This window comes from Talpa occidentalis, unplaced genomic scaffold (genome assembly GCF_014898055.3).
Source record: "Talpa occidentalis isolate TD23 unplaced genomic scaffold, MPIMG_talOcc4v2.1, whole genome shotgun sequence".
Lineage (NCBI taxonomy): Eukaryota > Metazoa > Chordata > Mammalia > Eulipotyphla > Talpidae > Talpa > Talpa occidentalis.
This window is the reverse complement of record NW_026555331.1, coordinates 21,963,469-21,990,773: the sequence shown is the minus strand read 5'-3', so window position 1 is coordinate 21,990,773 and position 27,305 is coordinate 21,963,469. Positions and strand designations below refer to the sequence as shown.

At 34.5% G+C, this 27,305-nt stretch overlaps 1 protein-coding gene across 4 annotated transcripts in view; it reads right to left on the bottom strand.

Moving 5' to 3' along the window:
* CSMD3 (CUB and Sushi multiple domains 3) overlaps nucleotides 1-27,305 on the bottom strand; it is an 831,873-nt gene that overhangs the window by 696,449 nt on the left and 108,119 nt on the right. For all 4 annotated transcript variants that reach the window (XM_054692020.1, XM_054692021.1, XM_054692022.1 and 1 more), the window contains exon 3: nucleotides 4,563-4,675. In XM_054692020.1, the coding sequence (XP_054547995.1) occupies nucleotides 4,563-4,675 (113 nt within the window). The remainder of the gene's footprint in view (nucleotides 1-4,562; nucleotides 4,676-27,305) is intronic.

Below are 27,305 nucleotides of genomic sequence, written 5' to 3'. Positions count from 1 at the left end.
ACAACTTATCACAATGCACAGCCTTTAACTTCATGAAACACAAAAAAATCTTTGACATATAATTAGAATTTTAAATTAATCACTGTCTCAATTAAATTTCATTCCAGTACTCATATCAAAATGATAAATTATAGCAGTTGACAGATATGACACATTTAGCAACATATATAAAAGAATGAAATTCAATGTGAAATGAGATTACATACTAAGTTTAATCATTCTATTTCTGGAGGATAAAATACAATCTTGAATGCCAACCCATCTTCTCCATATGCAGCACAAAGGTTAAGTAGGTCATATATCACTGACTATGGCAATTCTTCATTTTGAGCTTGTTGTTCTTTTTTAACTATATGAGTAATTTTGTATTTTTAAAAAATGCTTCATAGAGAAACTATTTATTTCAGGAAAGTGCAGCAAAGAAGATAGGATATTATACTATGAAAAAGTATGTACTTATCTGAGCACACAAAGAAAAAAACACTGAGCATTGTTGAGCTCAATCCTGGATTCCATAAATGACATTTTGGTATTGATTAAGGCCTGCACAAATTCTGTAGGATGAGAAATAAGTGGGCAAGTCAATGAGGTATACACAGGATGTTCTGAGCAAAAGAGAGTTAGGCAGAATCATTTAAATAGCATAATATATGTAGAAATTTAATACAAGTTATGTGACCAGTAAATTGAGCCAAACAGTGACAGGAAACAAGGTATGTGAAGTAGGTAGTAAGGGCTGTCTATGCTATATAATGTCAAAATGGAAATGTTTAGAGTGTTATTATTCAATGTCCAAAAGCATCCACACATTTGAGAGTACCCCTGAAACTTTGTTGTGAATATATTAAAAGTATGAGACTTACTATATGTTTGTTTATATTACTGCATTTCCACAGTAATTAATTCCAACATGGTAAGATAGTCCATGGTCTATAGCAATATGCTTTTTCACCAATGCACTATGATTATGTATCTCCCTAAGTAACATGAAAAGGTCTCCATTATATAAAATAAATTTTAGCAGAAACTAGAATGTATTTGGAATCCTGCTTTGTAGATGAAGGAAGACAGCATTTCCCACCATGTCCTCCAAAGAACATAGATATCACAAGTTTTATCTAATCAGATTTTGAAAAGTGGTTATATAACTTCAATTTAGTATACATTATATATTTAGCATATCATATATATTGAATTGTTTTCAAATTTACTGTCACAGAATAGTACTGCACTTATTTGTTTTTATTAACTCTCAAAACATATAAAACCAAAGTTTTGTGAAATAAACTTTGGGAAAAATACAACTGTATGGTAGACAATAATGAAGAAAATTAATAATATATTCAGCTAGATATTAATGGAGAGAATTTCCACCAAGATTTAACAACTCAAAATTTTGACTTCAAATAGTTAAAAAGAAAAACAAAATATTATAATCAGTAGATCTCAGTCAAAATTTATAAACAGTGACATAACCTTCCATAATTTTAAAGTAAATGGGCTGAGGTAGGATGAAAGATTTTGTAACAATAGAGAAATTCAGTGAAGATACGAAGTTGACTTATATTTATCATTCATTTATTCTACATTGAATTTCCAATTGGAATTGTAATGCCTATTCTAGCACTTCACTCCAGAGTCTGACTCAGGATATGGACTAGGAAGTCAATGATTCTACATTTTCCAGATGATTTGGATGCATGTGATTTTTGTGTTGACAGTTTTAGAAACACAGATAATTGCACAAATACCACCAATAAACAGAGATCTCATAAGTTTTAATATATAAGGCCAAACTATAGCAAAGATTAAAGTATGAAAAAAAACCCAGTAAATTGAAATAAAAGACACAAACATTGGGGACATCTTGAGGGAGAGAAAATGTTGCTATAAATTTAGAGGAAATGTTCACATTAATAGATTGTTTTTATAGTAGTATGGGCAGGATCCAGATTTGTAGTTTGAGGTGGTTATAGAATGATAACCTGGATCCAAAATGTTGGGGGATGATGGATGGACTATGAAATTTCAAACTAAGTTTTCTATATTTCACAATACACCATTAGTTTTGGTCATTGGTCATTGTTAAATAAATGACGCTTGCAACTACTTACTCTGTGGTGTGTTAAGCAGTATTACACACAGTATGATAAGACATGCGAAGAGCCTTTCCCCAATAATATACATATTCAGTGAATAGCTCATGTTACATGGGGAAAAGGGGCTTTGTAGATATAAATAAGGTTAACAACTTTAACCTAGGGAAAGAGGTTTGATTATTCAGGTGGACCCAGTCCATTCACATAAGCTCTTAGAAACCAAGAAATTTCTGCACCCTAAGTTAGGGATAGGTGGAGGGAAAAGGCAGTGGAGAGATGCATCAGAAGGGGAAGCCATAGAGATTCCAAGTATGAAGAACATCTAATGCTCTAGTTGCTGGCTCTCAGATGTAAAGCCTACTCTGAGGAAGAGAGCCACAGGAAATAATAGACTCTTTCCAGAGCCTTCTGATAAGATCCTAACCAACATTCTAATTTCAGTCTTATGACACCCCAGAAGAGAAACTAGTAAAGATGACCAAGACAAATTCACCTATAGAACTATGAGATAATCAATTTTTGTTGTTTAAGCTGCTTAATTATTGTTTATTGTTATGAAAGCAATAGGAAACTAATATACAGGTTAAAACATACATAACCCACCACAAATCAATACCTGAAGATGTTTTGCAGCAAACCTACCTGAGTACACGTTACCCTATATTTTAAGTCAAGACCTACCAAACATACATTTAAATGTCAAGAAGATGTATGAAAATACTTTCACTGAAGCAGAAAAGACAGAATTTTAATGTTATATATATAGAGAAAGAAACAATGGGAGCTAAGAAAATATTTTTGAGTATATTTCATGAAACTTGACAGTCAAATCTAAAAACATGACAACATCATAATTCATCTCCAAGTTGCCAAATTTTCTGTGGACTTTGTATGCTTATTAAGTGAGTAAACTAACTTCAAAGATCTATATGTTGATGAAAAGTATACAGGTTCTTTAATGAAGCTTTACTAGAAAATTATTGTATTACTAATTCCTTCAGTATTGCCAAAATTACACTAAAATTAAACCTTTGCATTTTTAGTGTTTTAAAGTATGAATTAAGTTGCCAAGATAAAAATATTCAACTATTGTGAAAGTACTTTGGAAAAACAGTGATTATTGCTATCACAGTGCAGGAAAATGTCTTGGAATGCATTCTATTCTGTGAGACAAAAGGCAGTTCAGAAACATATTAGATAGAAAATAGTGTACAACACTGCTGCAATATGGCTTTATTTAGATATAAAAGAGAAAATATTTTTACTCAATTGTTTGCTAGAGGGTATTTTTTTCTAATGAGAAAGAGTGCTAGATGAAATATTTAGTTTAAAACTTTTCCCACCTGCAAGCTATTAACCTTTATACTAAAGCAATTCTATTTTATAAAAGATGATTTTTCTAGTGTATACTGTAAACATATCATATTTTGAATTATTATGTGGTTTAGAAAGTAACAGCTTTTACTATTGTATTTGGGTATCTCTCATGATGATTTTTGCCTCCTGTGATACAGTCTTTATGGTCCTAGAGAGATGTGTGGAAATCAGAAATGCTGGTTTCATGTGTAAGGGAAGGGTTTTTCCCTGAACTGGTGAAAATTTTATTATCAGAACACATGAAGATGAAATCACAAGCTCTCACTTCTCTCTGAAACCCTCAGGAATAAATAATTTTGCCATCAGATATTTTTTCACATTTACAAAAGGTAAAAGATGAAGAGTTTGTATATTTTTAATATCTCAGAAGAAGCTATGCGATCATCCCATTATCAAAGACTATTCGCATAGTGAAACATATGAGGACACTGCATGGGATAAATAATGATTATAAATGATCTCCAAGGAGGTCAGGTCCGATTTTTTGCTTGTTTGCTCTTAGGTCAGGATTTGATGTAGAGTGATTCCGTACCAAACTTCCAGTCAAAACCTTTGGCTTTAAGAATTTTTTTAGGGGCGTAGTGGCGATAGCACTGAGACAACCATCAGGAGGACCCCATCAGTAGGCCATCAGGGAGGACACCAACTCTTGTCTCTTAATGGGTGTTTTCTCTTGACTCAAATTCAAGTGAAGACAGGCTATTAGTTTATTTTCTGGCAGAGAGACTAAGCACAGAGGACAAGAGGAGTCTATAATGCCTGGATCTCAGATCTGGTCTAATTTCCTGCAACTCTTACATTTCATTCATTTTTATTAACCTCCAACCCTACAGTGATTACATAGTCTCATCTCCTAAGATTTAAGTGAAAGATTTGCCTCTTTGTGCACTGCAATGAAGCATTAAGGTCCATTAATTGTAGCTTTTTATAATGTATTAATGATTAAAATGTAGGTGAATTTCAGGACAAGATTTAGTATAACAGGATATTCTGTATCTAGATTCCTGGTAATAATTCTTCTATTTCTACCCAGAGGATTTTAGACTGATTACATTAAACTGGCAGTGGTCCTTTTATATCTCTTACCTTCATAATATACTTTAAACCCATGAGCACTAACTGCAAAATCACTGGTCAAACGTAGGGAGAACACAGATTTGGTACTTGTCACTGGTGGTGGCAGATGGAATCCTGTTAACCTAAAAACAAACAAACAAAAAAAGTGACTGTTAGAGTCATAGACAATTTCACCGCACAGAGTTGAAAGATCATGAAAAATCTTTTTAGCAGACCTCCCCAGTGGAACACTGCTTTGACCACAGTGCTCTGCAGCTGTCCACAGCCTCTGAAGCACAGGTTCGATTCCTGGCCAACCAGGGAGATACCCACACAGGGCAGCAGACCTCTCCTGTCTTGCCTGCTGCTCCCCTCAGCAGTGTAAAATTTCAGTAGATCTGCCTGTTCTGCTCTCCTCTCTGTCTCTGGTGAATCTTCTCACCCGCTGAATCTCTGGCCTACACCCCAGTTCTTGTATGCATAAATAAATAAAAAAATCTTTAAAAAATATTTGCAAGTTTTGTATAAAAATGTACATATGTGTATGTATTTATAAATGTATATATGTTTATATATTACTGAATTAATTACATGATTAGTCATTCATCAAAAACATTTACGGTAAATTTATTTAAATATACACTTATTTATATACATGTGTGTATCTTACTATTTATCATATCTACCTCATAAATTATCTACGTGAACTATTGATTAATTCAAACCTTGGGAAATCATTTGTGCATACATATGTGCATTTTATGCAATGAAGTTTTAGGAAGGTATTTTGCTGAATTATTTTTTATAGTTAAAATGCATATAAAGAGTGGAAGCTATTGATTAAAATTTAGTATTGAAGAAAGAGATGTGATTTAAACATGAAACTGGGAAACTAAAATGTTTACAGCTGAAAAGGAATTTTGTTTTATTAGAGTCACAAATTCTATTAAATTCTATTAAAATTAATAATTGCAAATTACTTTTTGGTTAATATTGCATAAAATTCATCTGATATTTTTACCAAAGATTTATTATTTACTTTGTAATTATGTATTACAATAGTTACAAGTTCAATTATATAAAAGTGATTTAAAATTGAGAGCTTTTTAACCAGAAAAAAAAAATTTTAAATAAGGAAAAAGTACATTCATGAAATACAATTTTTCTAAAACTAATGAAGATACATAAGTTTTTTTATTTTTTTTGTGAATTGACATATGTTCTTTCCTCATTTTATGAATATATGAGTAAAATTATATAAAATAAACTGTTGATTTTATTTATATGCTTGTTATTTTTTGCCCAACATTAATTACATATGTAGGATTAATTTCAACTAAAATAACCTTGATTGCTTTGCTGTATAGATGTTCTCAAATTTGACTTATGTCTTCTTATACTCTAAAAAGTTAGTTGGAAGTCCAAATAGATTTTATGTGCCACATCTATCAATATTTACTTTACCTAAATTAAAATTGACAAGATAGAAAAATATGTTTTGTTGATTACCAAATGACAGGAAACAAACTGGAAAAATGTGAGAAAAATTTCCCCTTCAGCAAAAGCTAGTTTTGTGCTGTTTATCTTTAAATAACCAGCATGCAATAGCATGTTGTATAATGGGAGATTTATTTTTCTGTTTCATTTCAGTCAATGAAGAAAGATGTGTGTTTTTAAACTTACTTTTATGTTAGTTTTATCATTATGAGGATTTGCAGTAACTTGTTTTTGTCTCTCCTGTAATAGACTACTTGATTGATTTGCAAATAAACTCTTTCTTTTATGAATCCCATTAGTTTCTTTTCTTACAAGATTTTATTTTGTAATTCAATATTTATGTATGTGCCTATATTTTAAGTGTCCCTCTTTCTTCTTTAGTCACTAAGCTTTGTGAAGTCAGTGCTTGAAAGTTACCAATTTATCACCAGTGATTCAAGCAATATATACTATGTAAATAACTCAATAAATCACTGTTAAATTAATGAATTTAGGGTGGTAGAAGAATATGAATGTCATGAGAAAACTTTCCTTTTTAAGCTAAAATTTGTGTTCTTGGAGTAGTGTTCTCAAGAATTATAATATTGAAATGAAGCTCCAATTATTATAAAAATTCAGATAGACAAAGCAGAGACTCTTGTTGAGAAAGAGTTATTTTTCACATGTTATTGACCTCAAATGTGAAAGAAAGATCTTAGATCCTATGTACATCTATTTGAAATATCTTTAAAGATACAACTATATTTAAAACTTGTTTTTCAAGTTAATATGTATCAATATTATATATATTTAAATATACTTGTATTTCACTTGAACTTGTCTTCTATATGGAATTATATTCACCTTAATTTACTAGGTAATATGAAAACATACAATTTTATGTATAAACAATATTTTGCCTTGAAATAAATTGTACTCATACAGGTATTTATGAAATGGATTCTTTTGCACATATATTACAAAATTTTATATAATCAATTATGTTTATTTCATATTAATGTATTAGAAAATTACACAGTAAATAACATTATACATTCCTTTGAAAGTTGTACCAGAGAGTGTTATGATTCAAAATCCATTGCCCTTTTATCCACACTCTGTGGCATGCTACTGCTAAGATAAATTGTATTTTAACAGCATTCTCACAATGATTTCTCATTACTCACAGTAAGATATTGGGATATGATTTATCTTACAATTTTACTTCAGTTAGCTTTTTAGAATGATCCAGGTGATTTCTCTGAAACAAACTATTAACCCGTTTAATGTCAAAATGAATGAAAAAGGCAAAAGCACAAGCAGATATTTAAAGTAATGACTGATCTAGAAAATAAATCAGGCATACCCTATTGATATTGGGGTACATGAAGCACAGCACAATAATTCATAGTTATGTCAAGAAGTCAGTTATTGTAAGATTAAAGCAAAAGGTGGCTATGGCAATATTTGAATAATTATATAATTTGTTGAGAGTAAATGAGCTGAAACTCCTCTCAAATATAACATTCCTCAATAACGTAACCATCATGTGATTAAAAAAGCAAATTCATAATATTTGAATACATGGGCTAGGTGTAGACCTAGAAGTAGAAATGAATATAGATAAAAATATACATATGGATAGGGACTAGGGTGAAATATATATATATATATATATATATATATATATATACACATAAAGATAGATAAAGATAGATAACCAGCATTAATTTCTACTAATTTGAGTGTCTCCACCATTTTGAAGATCCTACAAATCCTAAACTTTTGGGATACTTTTCTTTGTCATCAATTTTCTCTACATTTTTGTCAATGCCAATGAAGTTACTTCCATAAGATTTGGAATGTGAATGAAATGTAAGCCATTATTGCCTTGGCTGGTAGATGCTAGGACTTCTGTATTAGACATGAGATTTCTCAATAGGCTTACCAAAATTCTTGTTTAAAACAATTGTTTTTGTATTCCAAGCAATTGAGCTTATCACTAGTTTTTGTATTTTTCAAATACCTGATTTTCTATGAGTTAGTGAAGGTTCCTCTGACCTTCATATCCCAGATTTACAAACAGAATTCTTATTCAGTGTGTTCCTACTTTAACTATTTTAAGTTTTGCCTGTAGTCTGAATACAAAATGTATATTACATAGGGGAAATTTTTAATTCCCGCAGAACACATTGAGAACATCCTAAAATCACTACACAGTTATTTAATTTCCATAAAACTCAATTCTTTTTCCACAATCACTTTGGAGTTTCATCTTCAGAATCAACAATTTATACAGGAACTGTGCACTATATCCTAGAAATTTTCTTCAGAACTCGACTTTCAATAGGTATTCTATGTTCTCAACTTTCCATGTGTCCCTTCTTCCTATTTTTCCTGTCTTGATTCATTGATCTTTAAGATGACAAATGAGCATGATTCTAAATTTTTTTTTTTTTTAAGATTTATTTATTTATTTATTTATACAAGCACTGGGTACAGTCAGAAGCGCAGGAGGGTGAGAGAATTCACCAGAGCCAGAGCGGGGAACAGAACAGGAAGACTGATGAAATGACGAAATACACTGCTGAGGGGAGCAGCGGGTGCGGCTAGAGAGGTCTGTGAAGCCATGTGGGACCCTCCTGGGTGGCCGGGGATCAAACCAGCGCTGCAGAGGCTGCGGGCAGCTTCCCAGTACAGCACTCAACCGCTGCACCACCAGGGGAGGCCCATGATCATGATTCTAAAAGTGGTCTAGTTGGACTATTGAGAAAAGTTGAGGTGTAGAGAAGTTGTTTAATTAATGGCAGACCTTTAAATCTATTTTACAGTGATCTCACATTGCAAAGACACGTGAAATTAATAGTGAACATAACAAGATTTAGGGATTTAAATAAGCAGATGAAATTACTGTGTTTGGATTCTAGAGTATAAAAATCGAAAACACATATTTTGCTATTTATCAAAAATTTAATAGTACATAAGTTACTTTATCCCAATAAACTAGTGTCAGGATGAGATTAATACTAGAAATCATCCCATAATTATGTTGTAAGGCTTAAGTGGAAGAATCCTTATACATTTAGCAAGTGTCCAGAAAATGTGGAAAGTAAGTGTTACTATCAATTTATTTATGAACTGATTTGGGGATCATCTACTTAGCATAAACACATTCAGAAATAACTCAGCTGGACTATGTGGGGTAAATACCAGTGTTGTCATTTGCTACTGTGTGACATCGAGCACTTTTTTACCCCCCTTCTGTTTTCTCAATGGCAAAATGTAGATGAAAATAATATTTACTCCCGGGCCTCCCCTGGTGGCTCAGCAGTTGAGCGCTGGGCTGCAGCCTCTGCAGCACCGGTTCGATCCCCAGCCACAGGCGAGGGTCCCACATGGGCGACAGACCTCTCCTTCAGAGCCCACTGTTCCCCTCAGCAGTGTATTTCGTCGGTCTGCCTGTTCTGTTCCCCGCTCTGGCTCTGGTGAATTCTCTCACCCTCCTGCACTTCTGACTGTACTGTGCTTGTGTAAATAAATAAATAAATCTTAAAAAAAAAAGAAAAATCTACTCCCTTAGTTCTTGTCTTCTAAATGGTTATTTTTTTTTTAATAGTTCTAGTAGTAAATACTTGAAGCATATTACTTGGAACAACATCTAGCATTTAGTAAGACCTATGGAAAGGTTTGCTGCTACAGTTATTCATTCTTGATGACAGACCTGAGAAGTAGATGGTTCTTTTATACACCCATCAGAATTTTCTTCTTGTAGTACCCGTGTATTAGTATTTAATATAAAATGGTCATAGTAAATGTTCTAAGAGCCTATGCTACTTACCAATTTTTGGGTACTTAAAGAGAAAATATCTCAAGCATATTAGTTTATTAATTGGATTTTAATATAAATCAAACTAAAAAGTATCTGCATAGCAAAAGAAACTAACCTTTCATTACAATGAAAAGGCAACCTGCCAAAACCTGCCAAATGGAAGAAATTAATTTCACATCATATATATATAATATATATAATATATAATATATTTATATATACGTGTGTCTGACAAGGTGTTAATATCCAAGATCTACAAAGAACTCATACAATCCACAAAAAAGAAAACAAATAATCCAATCAATAATGGGGGGGAGCTAAATAGGCATTTCCTTTTTTTTTTTTTTTTAGAGGCATGTTTTATTTATTTATTTGTTGGTTTGTTTGTTTTGTTTATACATGCACTGGGTACAGTCAGAAGCGCGGGAGGGTGAGAGAATTCACCAGAGCCAGAGCGGGGAGCAGAGCAGGCAGAAGGACCAAAGTACACTGCTGAGGGGAGCAGCGGGCGGCAGGAGAGGTCTGCGCGCCAAGCGGGACCCTCCTCCGGTGGCTGGGGAGCAGCCGGGGATCGAACCAGCGCTGCAGAGGCTGCGTACAGCTTTGCAACCCAGCGCTCAACCGCTGCGCCACCGGGGAGGCCCAAAATAGGCATTTCCTTAAAGAAGAAATACATATGGCCAAGACGCACATGAAAAAAATACTCAAGACTTACCATCAGGGAAATTCAAATCAAAATCACAATGGGGGGGGGCGGAGCAACATGGCGGCGAGGAGACGCTGCGAGTAAGATCTCCCATTAAAAAAAGTTAATAGGGAGGAAAAGCGGCAGGTCCCAGTGAGAAGTGGGACACGGAAGATAAACGGGTGACGCCAGCAAACTGCCTGAAGAAGAAAGTTGCCATAAAAGAGGACTAGAAGGGAGGGAAGCGCAGAACCCTGCTCCCCACCCCCGCCCACAGAGGCGGCACTCTCCGACCGGCAGAGAGGAGGAAAACAACAAACCAAAACGACCAACAAGAACAAACTACGCAGCAAGCGGGACTGTGAGTGGAAAGGAACTATTTCAGCCACCACACCCCGGGAACGGGAGCTGTGGAGAACCCTGCAGGATTCACCGCGGCGGTGAGCGAACGGCTCCGGGCGCCATTAGAGAAGAACAAAGACCCCGGGAGACGCGCACACAGCCCGGGCTGCCAGTAAGCTTGCACGGAAAAGTGGCGCGCTTGGCGCACTTGAAAAGCAAACGCGGACCAGGATCGCGGCTGCCCAGGTCCCCACGCCTGCGACCTAGGCTTGCGGGGAGACACGCTGAGGCCCTCACGGGGGTGAAAGTCCCTCACTGAGTAAGCAGGAACCAGGCGCCCAGGCACAGGAGCGGGGTGCAAAAGGCGCCATTCCCGCGCCACTGAACTGGGCTACAGCCCGCGTCCTGGACCTGAGGGCTTTGAACTGAGACCCGGGGCACGAAATTCTGGGCGTGGGTTCTCCACGACGGTGGGGCACAAGGCAGACACAGCACCCCAAAGCCGTTGAGGTTTACCCTACCATTCTCGCTCTCTGTTCCCTGTCTCACCGGGGTGGGGGGGTTGAAAAACAGCCCCCCAAGGACAATAGGAGAGATCTCTGGCGCCACCTAGCGACCAGAAAAAAAGTCACTAACACCCCATAGAACAGGGAAATTTCTTAAGACTTCTTGAAAAGGGCAGAAGGCTTCTGGAGGACCCAGTGGCCAGCTGGGAAGTTAGCCCACGCCAGGCCCCTTCCAACGAGCAGTCTGAGCCCACAGAGGGAGCAGGCACCCACGTCCGGGGCAGACCGGGCACGCAGAAGTGTGTGCCTGAGACCGGATGTACAAGGACTGCGTTCCGCTTCGCCAGTTTAGAAAAGGGACATTTCTTCAGTAAAGACTTCCTGAAACCAGCAGAAAGCCCCCCCAGAAGCCAGAGATGGTTCCTGGAGGAGCCAGAGGGGAGCGGAGAAGTTCACCCAAGATGATGGCCAGTCCGAGCAACACAGTGTCCCAATGCATATGACAAATTAGAAAACACAGTAGGGAGTAGAAGAACCACACGCAACCTAACAACGCCTCAGGAAAGAAGCATACCACAAAAAGAAAACCACCCTCCAGATTGCAACGACAGTAACTTGGAAGAACTTCTGAGCCTTCCAGAAAGAGAATTTAAAATTGCCCTGATTAAAAAAGTGGCAGAAGTCATAAAGGAAAACAATGATCAGAAGAAGGAAATTGAGTCCCTAAAGAGGGAAAACAATGGTCAGAAGAATGAAATTGAGTCCCTAAAGAGGGAAGTAAAACAAATGCAAGAGATCAAAGAATTAATGGAGGAACTAAAGAACTCTGGGAAAAGCAATAAAAGCAGAATAGATGAAATGGAAGAACGAATAAGTACTCTTGAAGACACAGAAATAAAAAGAACCAAAACAGAAAAGGAAAGAGAAGTACGAAGGAAAAAGAATGAAGAAAGACTTCGGGAACTATCTGACTCCATGAGGAAAGGAAATATAAGAGTTATAGGAATTCCAGAAGGAGAGGAGAGAGATGTAGGAACAGAGAAAATATTCCAGGAGATAATTGAAGAGAACTTCCCAAATGCGAAGAAGGAGCTGAAAATTGATATACAAGAAGCAAGAAGAACACCAAACTTCCACGACGAAAGGAAAAACACAGCAAGACACATAATAGTAAAGCTCCCAAGAATCCAGGACAAGGAAAAAATAATAAAGCTGACAAGAGGGAAGAAACAGATAACATTCAAAGGAAAACCAATCAGGCTGACATCAGATTTCTCTGAAGAAACACTACGGGCAAGGAGAGAGTGGAGGGACATAGTCAACAGACTCCAAGAAAACAGATGCCAACCAAGAATACTCTATCCTGCATAGCTCTCCTTCCTCTTTGAAGAAAGAATATGGACCTTCCCAGACAAAGAGAAACTCCGGAATTTCATTACGACTAAACCCCCACTCCAAAAAATACTACAAGGAATCCTAAAGCCAGAACCTCAGAGGGATGAATAACAACGAAAGAAGACCAAAAAAAAAAAAAAGTTATTAAAAGAATAAATAAATAAAATCAAAGGAAAGACAAACACAATGGCAAATACAGATGCTAACATATCAATATTAACTCTAAATGTAAATGGACTAAACTCTTCAATAAAAAGACACAGAGTTGCAGCCTGGATTAAGAAACAAAACCCAACCTTTTGCTGTCTCCAGGAAACACATTTAGCTACAAAAGATAAAAATAGGCTCAAAGTCAAAGGATGGAAAACAATCCTACAAGCAAATGGGCCAAAAAAGAAAGCAGGAACAGCTATACTTATATCAGATAAAACAGACTTCAAACTCAAAAAAATAAAAAGAGACCCCAATGGTCACTACATTATGATCAAGGGGACAATACTTCAAGAAGAAATAACACTCATTAACCTATACTCACCAAACGAAAGAGCACCAAAATATATCAGACAACTGTTGTCCTCTCTGAAAACAGACATCAGAGAAAACACATACGTAGTGGGAGACTTCAACACACCACTATCAACAATGGATAGATCAACAAGACAAAAAATAAGTAAAGAAACTAAAGCTCTAAATAAGGACCTAGAGCATTTGGGCTTAACAGACATCTATAGAACACTAAACCCCCAAAAAACGGAGTACACATTTTTCTCAAGCGCACATGGATCATTCTCCAGGATCGATCACATACTGGGGCACAAGACAAACATCAACAGATACACCAAGATTGAAATCATACCAACCATCTTTTCTGACCACGAAGGCATCAAACTAGAAATAAACCATAAAAAGAAGGCAAGGAACTATCCTACCTCATGGAGATTAAAAACCACACTACTGGAAGACCACTGGACTAACGAGGAGATCAAAGAAGAAATTAAAAAATTCTTTGAATTGAATGACAAGGAGGACACCAATATCCTAAATGTATGGGATGCAGCAAAAGCAGTAATAAGAGGAAAATATATAGCAATAGAAGCTCACATCAAAAAACAAGAAAGAACTCAAAGAAACAACCTAATCTCGAAGCTCAAAGATCTAGAAAAAGAACAAAAAAAAAAACCCAAAACCAGTAGAAGAAAAGAAATAATAAAAACCAAAGCAGAAATAAATGAAATTGAAACTAAAAAAACAATCCAAAAGATCAATGAAACCAAGAGCTGGTTCTTTGAAAAAATAAATAAAATAGACAAACCCCTAGCCAGGCTCACAAAGGAAAAAAGGGAGAAAGCACAAATACACAGGATCATAAATGAAAGAGGAGAAATCACAACGGACACAGCAGAAATCAAAAGAATAATCAGTAACTACTATGAACAGTTATATGGAAACAAGTTTAACAATCTAGAGGAGATGGACAAATTCCTACAACTCTACAATCATCCAAAGCTAGATAAAGAAGAAATAGAACACCTAAACAGACCAATTACAATTAGCGAAATTGAAATTGTAATCAAAAACCTCCCCAAAAACAAAAGCCCAGGACCTGATGGATTTACAAATGAATTCTACCAAACATTCAGAGACGAATTAGTGCCTATCCTTCATGAACTCTTCCAAAAAATTGAGAAGGAAGGGACAATACCAAACACGTTCTATGAAGCCAATATTATACTAATACCAAAACCGAATAAGGACAACACAAAAAAGGAAAACTACAGGCCAATCTCCCTAATGAACACTGATGCAAAAATCCTCAATAAAATTTTAGCTATCAGAATCCAACAATGTATCCATAAGATAATTCACCACGACCAAGTTGGATTCATTCCAGGGACACAAGGATGGTTTAACATCCGAAAATCAATCAACGTTATCCAACACATCAACAAAAAGAAATATAAAAACCATATGATAATATCAATAGATGCTGAGAAAGCTTTCGACAAAGTGCAACACCCATTCATGATAAAAGCCCTTGAAATTCTTGGGATACAAGGAACATACCTCAACATCATAAAGGCCATCTATGACAAGCCAACAGCCAGTATCATTCTCAATGGTGAAAAGCTGAAAGCAATTCCATTAAGATCTGGAACAAGACAAGGATGTCCACTCTCACCACTGCTTTTCAATATAATACTGGAAGTCCTAGCCAGAGCAATAAGACAAGAAAAAGACATCCAAGGAATCCAAATAGGAAAAGAAGAAGTCAAACTATCATTATTTGCAGATGATATGATAATATACATAGAGAACCCCAAAATCTCCACAGAAAAACTAATTCAACTCATCAATCAATTCAGTAAAGTGGCAGGATACAAAATCAACACGCAAAAGTCAGTAGCCTTCCTATACACAAACAACAAATCTGAAGAAGAAGAAATCAAAAAAACCATCCCTTTTATTATCGAAACAAAAAAAATCAAATATTTGGGAATAAATCTAACAAAAGAGGTAAAGGACCTATACAAAGAAAACTATAAAACACTGTTAAAAGAAATAGAAGAAGACACAAAGAAATGGAAAGACATCCCCTGCTCATGGATTGGAAGAATAAACATTATTAAAATGGCCATCCTACCAAAAGCAATATACAGATTCAATGCTATTCCAATCAAAATTTCAATGGCATTCTTCAAAGAAATAGAACAATTATTGATGAAATTCATATGGAATCACCAAAAACCCCGAATAGCCAAAGCTCTACTGAAAAAAAAAGAAGGAAATGGAGGCATCACACTCCCAGACTTCAAACTATACTACAAAGCCATAATCATCAAAACTGCATGGTATTGGAACAAGAACAGACATACAGACCAATGGAATCGAATAGAAAATCCAGAAATAAACCCACAGATTTATGGTCAACTAATCTTTGACAAAGGAGCAAAGACTATGCATTGGAGCAAAGAAAGTTTGTTCAATAAATGGTGCTGGGAAAACTGGGTCGCTACATGCAAAAGAATGAAGCTTGACCACTACCTCACACCATACACAAAAATCAACTCAAAATGGATTAAAGAACTAGACATAAGACCTGAAACCATAAAATACATAGAAGGAAATATAGGCGAAACACTACGGGATTTGCACATCAAAGACATCTTTACAGACACATCACCCAAAGCAGTGATAGTGAAGGCAAAGATAAACAGCTGGGACTACATCAAATTAAAGAGCTTCTGCACAGCAAAAGAGACAATAACAAAAACAAAGAGAAACCCCACCAACTGGGAGAACATTTTTGCACCCAACACTAATGATAAAGGACTGATCACAAAAATCTGCAAAGAGCTGATGAGACTCAACAACAACAAAGAAAATAATCCAGTCAATAAATGGGCAGAAGAGCTAAAAAGAAACTTCTCTGAAGAGGAAATGCAAATGGCCAACAGGCATATGAAAAAATGTTCAACATCACTTGTCATCAGGGAAATGCAAATCAAAACTACCATGAGATACCATCTTACACCGGTGAGAATGGCACATATTAAAAAAACTAGCAACAACAAATGTTGGCGAGGGTGTGGAGAAAAAGGAACTCTCCTGCACTGTTGGTGGGAGTGCAAACTGGTCCAACCACTGTGGAGAGCTGTGTGGAGATTTCTGGACCTACTAAACATAGAGCTTCCATATGATCCAGCAATTCCACTCCTAGGTATTTACCCAAAGGACACAGAAACATCAATTCCAAAGAACACCTGCACCCCTATGTTTATAGCAGCACTATTTACAATAGCTAAGCTTTGGAAACAGCCCAAATGCCCAAAAATAGATGACTGGATCAAGAAGATGTGGTACATATATAACATGGAATATTACTCAGCATTCAAAAAAGATAAACACATGCAATTTGCAGCAACATGGATGGCGCTGGAAGGGATCATGCTCAGCGAAATAAGCCAAAAAGAAAAAGAAAAATACCGGATGGTCTCACTCATAGCAGGAATCTAGAAAACTTAAATAAGGGACCAGGAAAATGAATAACTATAAGAAAGTGAAAATCAAAATCAACAAAAACTATGAACCAGAGACACTTTTGGGGGGGTGGGGGGCGGGAGGGGAGGGATTGGGGTCAGAATGGGGCATGTGCAGTTGTATGGGGGAATATAAAAATAAAATTTATTATTAAAAAAAAAAAAACATAAAAATCCAAAAAAAAAAAAAATCACAATGAGATGCTATCTCACAACTGTAAGAATGGCTCATATCAAAAAGTCCAGAAACAACAAGTGTTGGTGAAGGTGTGGTAGTAGTGTAGACTGTTCCAGTCCCTGTGGAAATATTATGGTTTCTCAAATAATTAAAAATGGATCTACCATATTATCCAGGATTCAACACCTAGATATATATCTGAAGAATGAAAAACACTAATTTGAGGATACATGCACTCTTATGTTCACTGCAACACTATTTACAACAGCCAAGTTATGGAAACAACATATGTGACCAATGACAGATCAGTGTACATATATACAATGGAACACTACTCAGCTATAAAACAAGATGAAATCTTGCTATTTGCAATACATGGATGGAACTGGAGGGGATTATATTAAGCAAAAGTAGTGAGAAGGAGGAAGACAAATTCTGGATCATTTCACTAATAATATGAAACTCACACAAAAAAAGCAAAGGAAAAGACAAAAGCAAACAAAAACAAACCCGTGAAATCTGCCTACAGAGCTGAGACTATTGTAAGGGAATGGTAGAGGTGTGAGCAAAGTGCAGAGGGAGCAAAACAGACTATGATGGAAGATTTATTGTCACTTTGGCAATGGATATGGTACAATAACAAACATTTAAAGAGGTGTAAAAAGAGAGTAGAAAGCAAGGAGAATAGAAAAAAAAAATAATTTGCCATAATTTTCATAATGGCCAAAAAATATACAGCTGTTCATGCAAACATTTTAGTTTAGAGTCTCATTTTAAAATTCTTGGAAACAGGGCTTCCCTGGTGTCCTAGGGGTTAAGTCTCAGCACTATCGCCACTACAGCCTAAGTTCAATGCCAGGCCGGGGAGCTAACCCACATATGGCACAGCAGACCGATCCTATTGCCTGCTGCCTCTCTTAAAGTGTATTTCAGTAAATCTGCCTTTTTCTGGTCCCCACTCTGTCCCTGGTGAATCCTATCACCCCCTGCATCTCTTGCCTATACCCCAATTCTTCCACACACCAAAAAAATTACCATGGAAATATACTCTTTATGATGTTTCAGTGATCTTTCTAACCATAACACACCTTCACTCTAGCTAGATACTTTATAAACACATGGGCAGTGACTTGATTTCACTATATCTACTATGAAAAGTCACTCCCAACAATGTGAATTCTATCCTCTGATAGGTGTGATATTTAATTTTACCAAAGAAGCATAGTCATATTTTTTGAAACACAAAATCAAACATGTTTTCAAAATGAAAATATTTTTTTATCAGCAAAATGCTTTATTTGGTTGCTATTGTATCAAAAGATTGGAACTAATTTAATAATGAAATAATATTAAATGTTATCAGTTATAGTTATTATTTCCATTATGAGTCAGAATTTTGACAAACATTAATTCATTGTTCCCTTATCTTTATGACTGTATATGATTTTGTTTTTATTACTCTATTTCCAAGATACAAAAGACAAAGGTCTGCAAAAAGAAGTTACTTGTTAAAAGTCCCATTGTAAATAAAAGGCGAAAGCAGACATTAAGGCCATGTTCTTTATTTAGTCTTTAGGGAAACTCAATTTGTTTTGCTCAATTTTTAATGAGTAGATAATGTTTTTTTCCTAATTATTCTGACGTGGAATGTTAATGTGATCTGGCAATTAGAAGATCACCTTGTCATGAATAGCTTCAGTGAGGTGATGAATCAAATTTAGTAATTATTAATAGATATAGGAGAAGAGGAAACAGAAAAATCCCATATTGACTATTATTTTAAGAATATTAACTGTGAAATAAATGAGTTATGGTGTGACTGACATTCAACTTGAAAAAGGACAATCCTTTTTATAGACTTGTGGTAGGAGAAAATGAGAGACTATATAAAAATTTAATTATTGAAACAGAAGCCAAGATTTTTAAATTATCACCAATTTTTGTTAATAGGATAGAGGTTAATAGAAACCATTTTTGTGCCAGGTACTGAGTCAATGTTTTACAAATTTAATCCATGAAACAGCACGAAGATGACCTTTTTATATCTCATTTTCCATAAAGTTTAGAGGTTAGTGGTTTTCTGTCCTACTTATTGAGTGGAAGAACTAGAACTCACCAGAAGCATGGGTAGCTCCATAAAACATCTTATTTCTATTTACTTACTACTTTCACCACAACAATTTAAATATAAGATGAAAATGAAGAAAGGATAGACATTTGAAACATTATTAATAGGAAAATGTCTTCCTATTAAAGGATGTTAACATAGAAATAATGCTGTTCAACAAAAATCTAAAGTGATATTGGAAATAATTATAAGTAAAAATTATAAATTAAAATTATAAGTAAAAATTATAATTAATAATAAGTAAAAAATAGAGCAGTAGAAAATTAATAACACAGCTCTCAACATGCACATGACAGCACATGCACAAGAATGATCACACTAGCATTAGTTATAATAATCCCCAAATGGAATATCCATCAATAGTAGAGCAGCTAAAACAGCACATTCATACATATATGAAAAATCATAGTAGGGCCTCCCCGGTGGCGCATCGGTTAAGCTCTGGGGTGCGAAGCTGCCCACAGCCTCTGAGCACCAGTTCAATCCCCGGCTGCTCCCCGGCCACCGGAGGAGGGTCCCACATGGCACGCAGACCTCTCCTGCCGCCTGCTGCTCCCCTCAGCAGTGTACTTCCATCCTTCTGCCTGCTCTGCTCCCCGCTCTGGCTCTGGTGAATTCTCTCACCCCCCGTGCTTCTGACTGTACCCAGTGCTTGTATAAATAAATAAATAAATCTTAAAAAAAAAATCACAGTAGTGAGAATAGACTACAAATATACACAATAATGTTTGAATTTCACTAACATGATGCTGAATGAAAAAAGCAATCAGAAAATCTCATGTACTGCACCTTCCATTCATTTAGATAAAAGCATGATCATTCTCCAGAATTTTTCCATGGCAATAAAACAAATAATTTTCCGTAAGTCCTTAAATCCAAACTCTAAGGAATGATACATAAACTTAAGGTGAGGTATATTGCATTCAGAAAATGAAAGGCTCATTGCTACCAAAAGGGACCAAACAAAAAGAGCAAACCATGAAAGAGTGTTGTATACCCAATGGATTGTCAAAAATTACAATCCTTAAAAGTAAATAATAACAGGTTGTATATGATCACTACTAATTTGTGGTGGTAAAGAAGTGTGACCACATGGAAAAACAATTAGCATTAAGTAAACCTGAGATGCAGATGACATGTTTCCTGATATTTCTGAAATTTAATTTTCTCATCTATTTTATGGTATTAGAAGATTATCTGAAATGACTTCATGAGAATTGTATGTAAATCATGTTACATAGAATGAGTATTGTGAAATAGATAGAGTATCCATATTTCTTTTTAGAATGTCATATATTAATAATTTCATATGAATTCATAAAAAGATGCTTACTCTAAACCTTTTATTCAGGTTTTCAGAGTGCCATTGAAACTTTCTGTTGCTAAAATATTTATTTGTATGCACATCAAGTTTCTCTGTCATTTTGTCTTTATTTTCTGATAAAAAATGAATATTTATGGAGAGTTAGTGACTTGCACCAGAAATATCACTAGTTAATGAGTGACAGTACCATGTGTAGGTTGCTTTTAGGATATCAGTGCTGTTTTACTGAAAGCAGGTTAACAGAATTAAGCCTTTCACATATTTGCTAAAAAAGATTGAATAAACATAACCACGGAACAAAGTGTTTAAATTTTCTATTGACATCTTTTTTTCTATGTTTTAACCCCTGTTTTAATGGTTTAATTTAGTCTCTTTCTTTACTAAGAGCCACCTCAATTCTTTTTGGCAACATGCCTAGTATAAACAACAAATGATTGTGTATACTCTTGAATCCTTGCCTTACTCAGATTTGAAAGGGTCTTTTATGTTGATAAAAAAGTTCTAGAAACCCATCTGTCCTTGAGATCTATCCAATCACTAATTTGAATGCTCCAAAGTGAGGAATGATATCTAACCAGAAGAGTCATTAACTGCCTAAGGTGCATCAAAATTTTAATTGGCTTTTTTTTTATTCACTTGCATGCCCTATGGCAATGCAATAAGACTTTAGTAAATTAAAGTGCTGGAGAGAAGGGTCCTATCCAAAATATAACATTTTTTTGTCACACTTGTTCATGGAAAAACCCATTTCTACCCTCAATTTCTGTGTTTTCTGAGGTCTGTATTTTCCTTATGAGGCTGTTAAAAGGTCATAATTAAATTAACAGTAGGCAAAATCTACTTTGTTATTTGAATCTCATTAATATTATAGATAAATAAGAAAATCCTTGCATTGTTTATTTTTATCATTGAATAAACAGTTGTCAATATCACATGCAATTTACACAAACACACACTTACACAGAAAGCATCTATGAGTTGAATCAGGAAGTAGAGCCTCTGCATTTCCATATATATTTTTTTAACAAAAGAGATAATCAATATATGAGGTTTGATTATAATTCTGAAGGAGGAAGTCTTCAGAGACAGCAAATTGGATTGGGTATAATCACTCTCAATCACATATTTTTGACATCTTGAAGATAGGAACTTGGGAGTAGAGTTAAATCAAAGGTGCACTGCTCTTACGTATACTCTATAATCTTCAGTATCTGCAGTTTAACATGCCTTTAGATATTCATAGTTTTGAAGAAGAGCACTTTTCTACTTCAACATTATACCCACAGAAAAGGAGATGGTTCATTTTGTTCTACTAAAAAAAGTGGAAGTAGGATGAGGAAATATTTTAACATGAGTAATGGGAAGTTCTGTGGGATATATAGGGCCCAAAGGAGAAAAGAAAGCAGACAAAATTAATCATGTAAGAAGAAAAACTGCAGTGGTTGATTAAGAACATATATCGGAACACTGCCAACATTTTCTGAAGGAAGAGTGATTTATCAATTACGCAAGTGAGAACTCAAGCTACAGATTTTTGAATATTCATTCTAATTACTGTTCTTTAATTATCTTCCTTAGATTTGTGAATTCTGTGATTATGTGAAAGATCTAGTGAATTTTTATAAAATAAACAAGAATTGCAACAGAGCATACTGCATCTTTTCTATCTATTCCTTGTAATAATACTGAGAAAAAATATTGGGTAATTGAAATTCGATATAACAAAAGATAAGTAAAGCTCAAAGAACTTAGTTACTGAAATGAAGGATATTTTATAATTTATTAAGATTATGGATAAGCACAAAGTAAAAAAACTAAAAGGTTAAAAACTTTTATTATAGAAACAGAAGAAAAATGACAGCTTTCTCTGGAGAAATTTAATTGGTCAAGTACACATTTTTAAAAATTACTTGTAATATGCTTAATTATAAATGTGCTCAGAAGCAGACAGCTGGGACAGATAATTTATTGAGTTATTATCCCCATTATCATTTAAAATGTGGGCCATGTTAACTCTTGTTCACTGTATTACACAAATAGCTTAAAACGAATCTAGACTCTTTATAGCTTTAAGATTGATACTAGACTTAAATATAAACGCTACCATTATAAGCTTCAGAAGAAAATACAGGAAAATATCTTAGTTTCACTAGATAAGCGAATGATTACTTGATTTGAGAGCATTAATGACAAAAAAATAATAAATTGGACTTAATCATGGTCACCTCACACCTGTGAGAATGACAATTTTGAGAAAGACATTAGAAAGGAGTTGCTAAGGACACAGTCAAAAAGGAATACATGTGCACTCGGATAGGAATGTAAATTGGTATGGCCACTATGGAAACAATATGAAGGTTCTTCAAAATATTAAAACTAGAACTACCATATGATCCAGCAATCCCACTTCTGGGTATAAAGCCAAAGGAAATAAAATGACTATCTTGAAGAGATATTTGAATTCCCATATTCATTGCAGCATTATTGATGATATTCAAAACATGGAAACAATCTAAATGGCCATTGATGGGTGGATAAAGAATATGTAGTACATATGTATATACAATGGAATATCATTCTTCCATTAAAATGAAGATACTGCTTTTATTTTCAACAACATGGGAAGATCTTGAGAGTAATATGTTAAATGAAATAAGTTAGATAAATGCAAATACTATATGTTCTAATTTATATACATGAAATGTAAAAATAGCCAACTGATAGAAATGGAGAGCAGAGTGGTGGTTGCCAAGATTGGGGGGAGGGAGAAATGAGAAGGTGTTGGTCAGAGGGTTCAAGCTCCTAGGTGTGAGATGAATAATTTGTGGGGATCTGATGCACATCATGGTGACAAAAGTTAATGATGTTATATTACATATACTTGAAAGTTGTGAGGAGAGTAGATGGAAAATGTTCTTTCCACACAGGTGCAGTTATGTGAGGTGATGAAGATATTAACTAACCTTATTGTGATAATTTCACAATATATGTATATTAAATTATTATATTATATACCTTAAAATTACTCAAGGTTGGAGATCAATTACATCTCAATACATCTAGAAAAAATATAAAGAAATAGGATCCTCTTTCCTCACTATCTTCCTCAACGAGGTGTCCATTTCTGTGTAGCAGTTGTTTTACACTTATAATCACCCACTTCTCCCATAAAAGATTCTATATATGTTTATACTTATCTGCATTATCTTTACCTCTCCTTTTAATTATAATATTATTAATTCATGGAAATTCATATGTTTTTTTTATGTTGTGGTCATTATGACAACTAACTCCTCTTTTTACAACTACAATTATAGAAACTATTTAGAAAGTAAGTTACAATAAAACTTAACATTTTTTAACTGTAAAATAAGTAGGAATAAATATTTTGAAAAGATGCTATATTTTGTCATTTGACTAGTCCTCAGTGTCCTGCAGATTGGCATGAAATGCTGTTTTACCAGAATAGTTTTCACCTAACAAGAGGGTGATGTGAGGTTGTTTTCTGAGTCAATGTTGATGTTGCTATCTGAATTATAGAGGGAAAACACAATGATGAAAAAAATCTTACAATAGGAGTGTAGCTAAAATGAGTGTTAGTGTTATCATATGGTTGGATATGAGCATCCAGTAAATTTATATCTATTTACTGTATGTGAACTATGTATATTTTAATACAGGAAGATTAACTATGGACATAAAATATCATATAAAGTATGATCACATATATATATATATAAAATATCTTTATCTGCCTCATGAGTATAAGGGTCACGTTCTTTTTTACTTTTAATAAATTTTATTATTGGAAAAATGCAACAGCATGGAAAAGCAAACAAAGCTTAAAATTCCTGTTATTATCATACACCATATTTATTTTAGAGACAAGCATCTGTTCTCAGCTAAACATATAAAGGAATTCTCAAATGGTGTGTTGTTGCAGATACTGTCACAACTATATATTTTTATTTAATAGATTAAAAAATCTTACAGGTAAACAAAATTGGTGCTTTAGACAATGATTTAAAAATATAAAGTGTGGTTACTGAATCCAATATGTCTCTCTATCTACACAAGCAGGAATGACAAGACCTACAAACTATCTTTTCTGCACTATTGTAAGGTAAGTATAGAAAGCCATTAAAAAAATTTATTGGAGCACATGGAAAGTAACAAAATATACAGATCAATTTTTGAGAGACATAGAACAGCAGACATACAATAATGACACTTATTAAATGAAAATGTGAGAGAAACAAAAAGCTTGAAACAGTACGTCAAAGACAGACACAAAAAGAAATCAAACTGCCAGTAGCAGTTGTGACTTCAAGTGAAATTGCAGACCCTGTGTATAAGCACAGTCCAGAAAGTTACATGTATCCTTCCTTGTCTTGCTAATTTGAAAATTTTAACATTAGCCACATTATTTCTTCAAACATAAAGACCAATAAAATCATTGTATAGCCACAGTAAGAAAACACTGGTGAATACATATTAGAAGAGAATCCATAAAACAAATATCAAGAATAAATTTGAATTCTTTTTTGTTTCTATCTTTATATACTATACATGTTTAAACCTATTTGCTTTTTTTTCATAATAAATTTTATTTTTATATTCCCCATAAAATTGCAACCCCCCATTCTGACCCCAATCCCTCCCCTCCCGGCCCCCACCCCCAAAAAGTGTCTCTGATTCATAGTTTTTTGTTGCTTTTGATTTTCACTTTCTTATAGTTATTCATTTTCCTGGTCCCTTATTTAAGTTTTCTAGATTCCTGCTATGAGTGAGACCATCCGGTATTTTTCTTTTTCTTTCTGGCTTATTTCGCTGAGCATGATCCCTTCCAGCACCATCCATGTTGCTGCAAATTGCATGTGTTTATCTTTTTGAATGCTGAGTAATATTCCATGGTATATATGTACCACATCTTCTTGATCCAGTCATCTATTTTTGGGCATTTGGGCTGTTTCCAAAGCTTAGCTATTGTAAATAGTGCTGCTATAAACATAGGGGTGCAGGTGCTCTTTGGAATTGATGTTTCTGTGTCCTTTGGGAAAATACCTAGGAGTGGAATTGCTGAATCATATGGAAGCTCTATGTTTAGTAGGTCCAGAAATCTCCACACAGCTCTCCATAGTGGTTGGGCCAGTTTGCACTCCCACCAACAGTGCAGAAGAGTTCCTTTTTCTCCACACCCTCGCCAACATTTGTTGTTGCTAGTTTTTTTAATATGTGCCATTCTCACTGGTGTAAGATGGTATCTCATGGTAGTTTTGATTTGCATTTCCATGATTACAAGTGATGTTGAACATTTTTTCATATGCCTGTTGGCCATTTGCATTTCCTCTTCAGAGAAGTTTCTTTTTAGCTCTTCTGTTATCTTATTCATCAAAATGTATCAAATACTACTAAGGAAAATGGTCTTGAATTTATATATCATATTTATTTCATTTAATTCATGTAGCAATATCAATCATTATAAATCAGGTTTTTTGTTTGTTTTAAGCTTTAAGGTTTTTGTTTGAATTTAAGCTCTGAACTCACACAAACCTGGGTTCCGATGACGATTCTGCCTCATGCAACTTTCAATGATGTGAACCTTGGGCAAGTAATCTTAGTTTCATTTTCACAGTTGTAAAATGATAATAATAGCAATATTTTCATATTGCTTGAGTAGGGGAGAAATTAAGTAATAATATAGTGTAATGAATATAAAACACTTAATTCAGTGTCAGGTACAAGGGAATTGCTCAATAAATGCTAAGGGTTAGATTTACTGAGCTTTCATTATGTTGTAATCCCCATAAAATCTCTGTAAGTGAAGTGCTTTTATTCCCCATTTACAGATTAAGAAAGAACAAATGAGAACTATAAATTATGTTTTCCCATCTGACAAAGTATTTTAACTTTGTAGAGGCCATGATTGTTTTTTGGTTTTTGTTGTTGTTGTTTTTTTAAAGAGGGGAGGTAAAATAAGACTGTGTTCTATCATTTTCAGTGGGGCTGGACAGAAAAAATAGGTGCTTGTATAAACTGTACCATCATTGAATGAATATTTCAAAATTACCAGATAAAGTTGAGAGTGTTTCATTTATTTTTTATAATAATATCACTTATATAACATACATTTTTGATATAAAGAAATTATATGTATTCTTGTACTTTTTCTTTTATATGCATTGATTTTGATGACTTGAAAGTTTGAGAATTATCTTCCTTTTCCTTTATTGCCCTGTAATCTGGATGAGTACAGGTGAAGACAGATACTCATGAGTACACGTGTCTCTAGTGCAAACAAGCACGTGTGCACACACAGTTATGTCTGTTTTGTTTCTAGACATTTCTATCTTGTGTCATTAACAAAAGACATCAGCTTTTAATGACATTGGCAATGATGAAATAGCACTATCACGTGTGTCTGTCATGATGTATGTTTTTTTAAATAGATGGGTATTGGAAGAGTTTAACAGTGGAAAAGGAAGAAAAAAAAACAGAAAAAGTCTGAATGTAGAGAAAAAAAAAATAGAAGAAAATAGAACCTCACCTATAATCAAACTAGACACCTTTTGTTTGCATAGACATGTAGTTTGAAGCAACCCAGGCATTTTTAGCTGTCCTTCTTATTGGACATAGTTCAAATGTGTACTAACAGGATCTTATATTCATATAACAGATTCATATACATTTTTCATGAGAAATTCAAAAGAATATGATGAGAAACAGCTTTCATTTTATTGTTACCATCTTCTATTTTAAGTATAAAGAGGTGACATAAATTCCTACAATGGCGGTAAATAACAACACACAGTACACTATAATGTAATTTACTTGCTGGTCTAGCATTTCCCCCCAAAACATGTATTACTATAG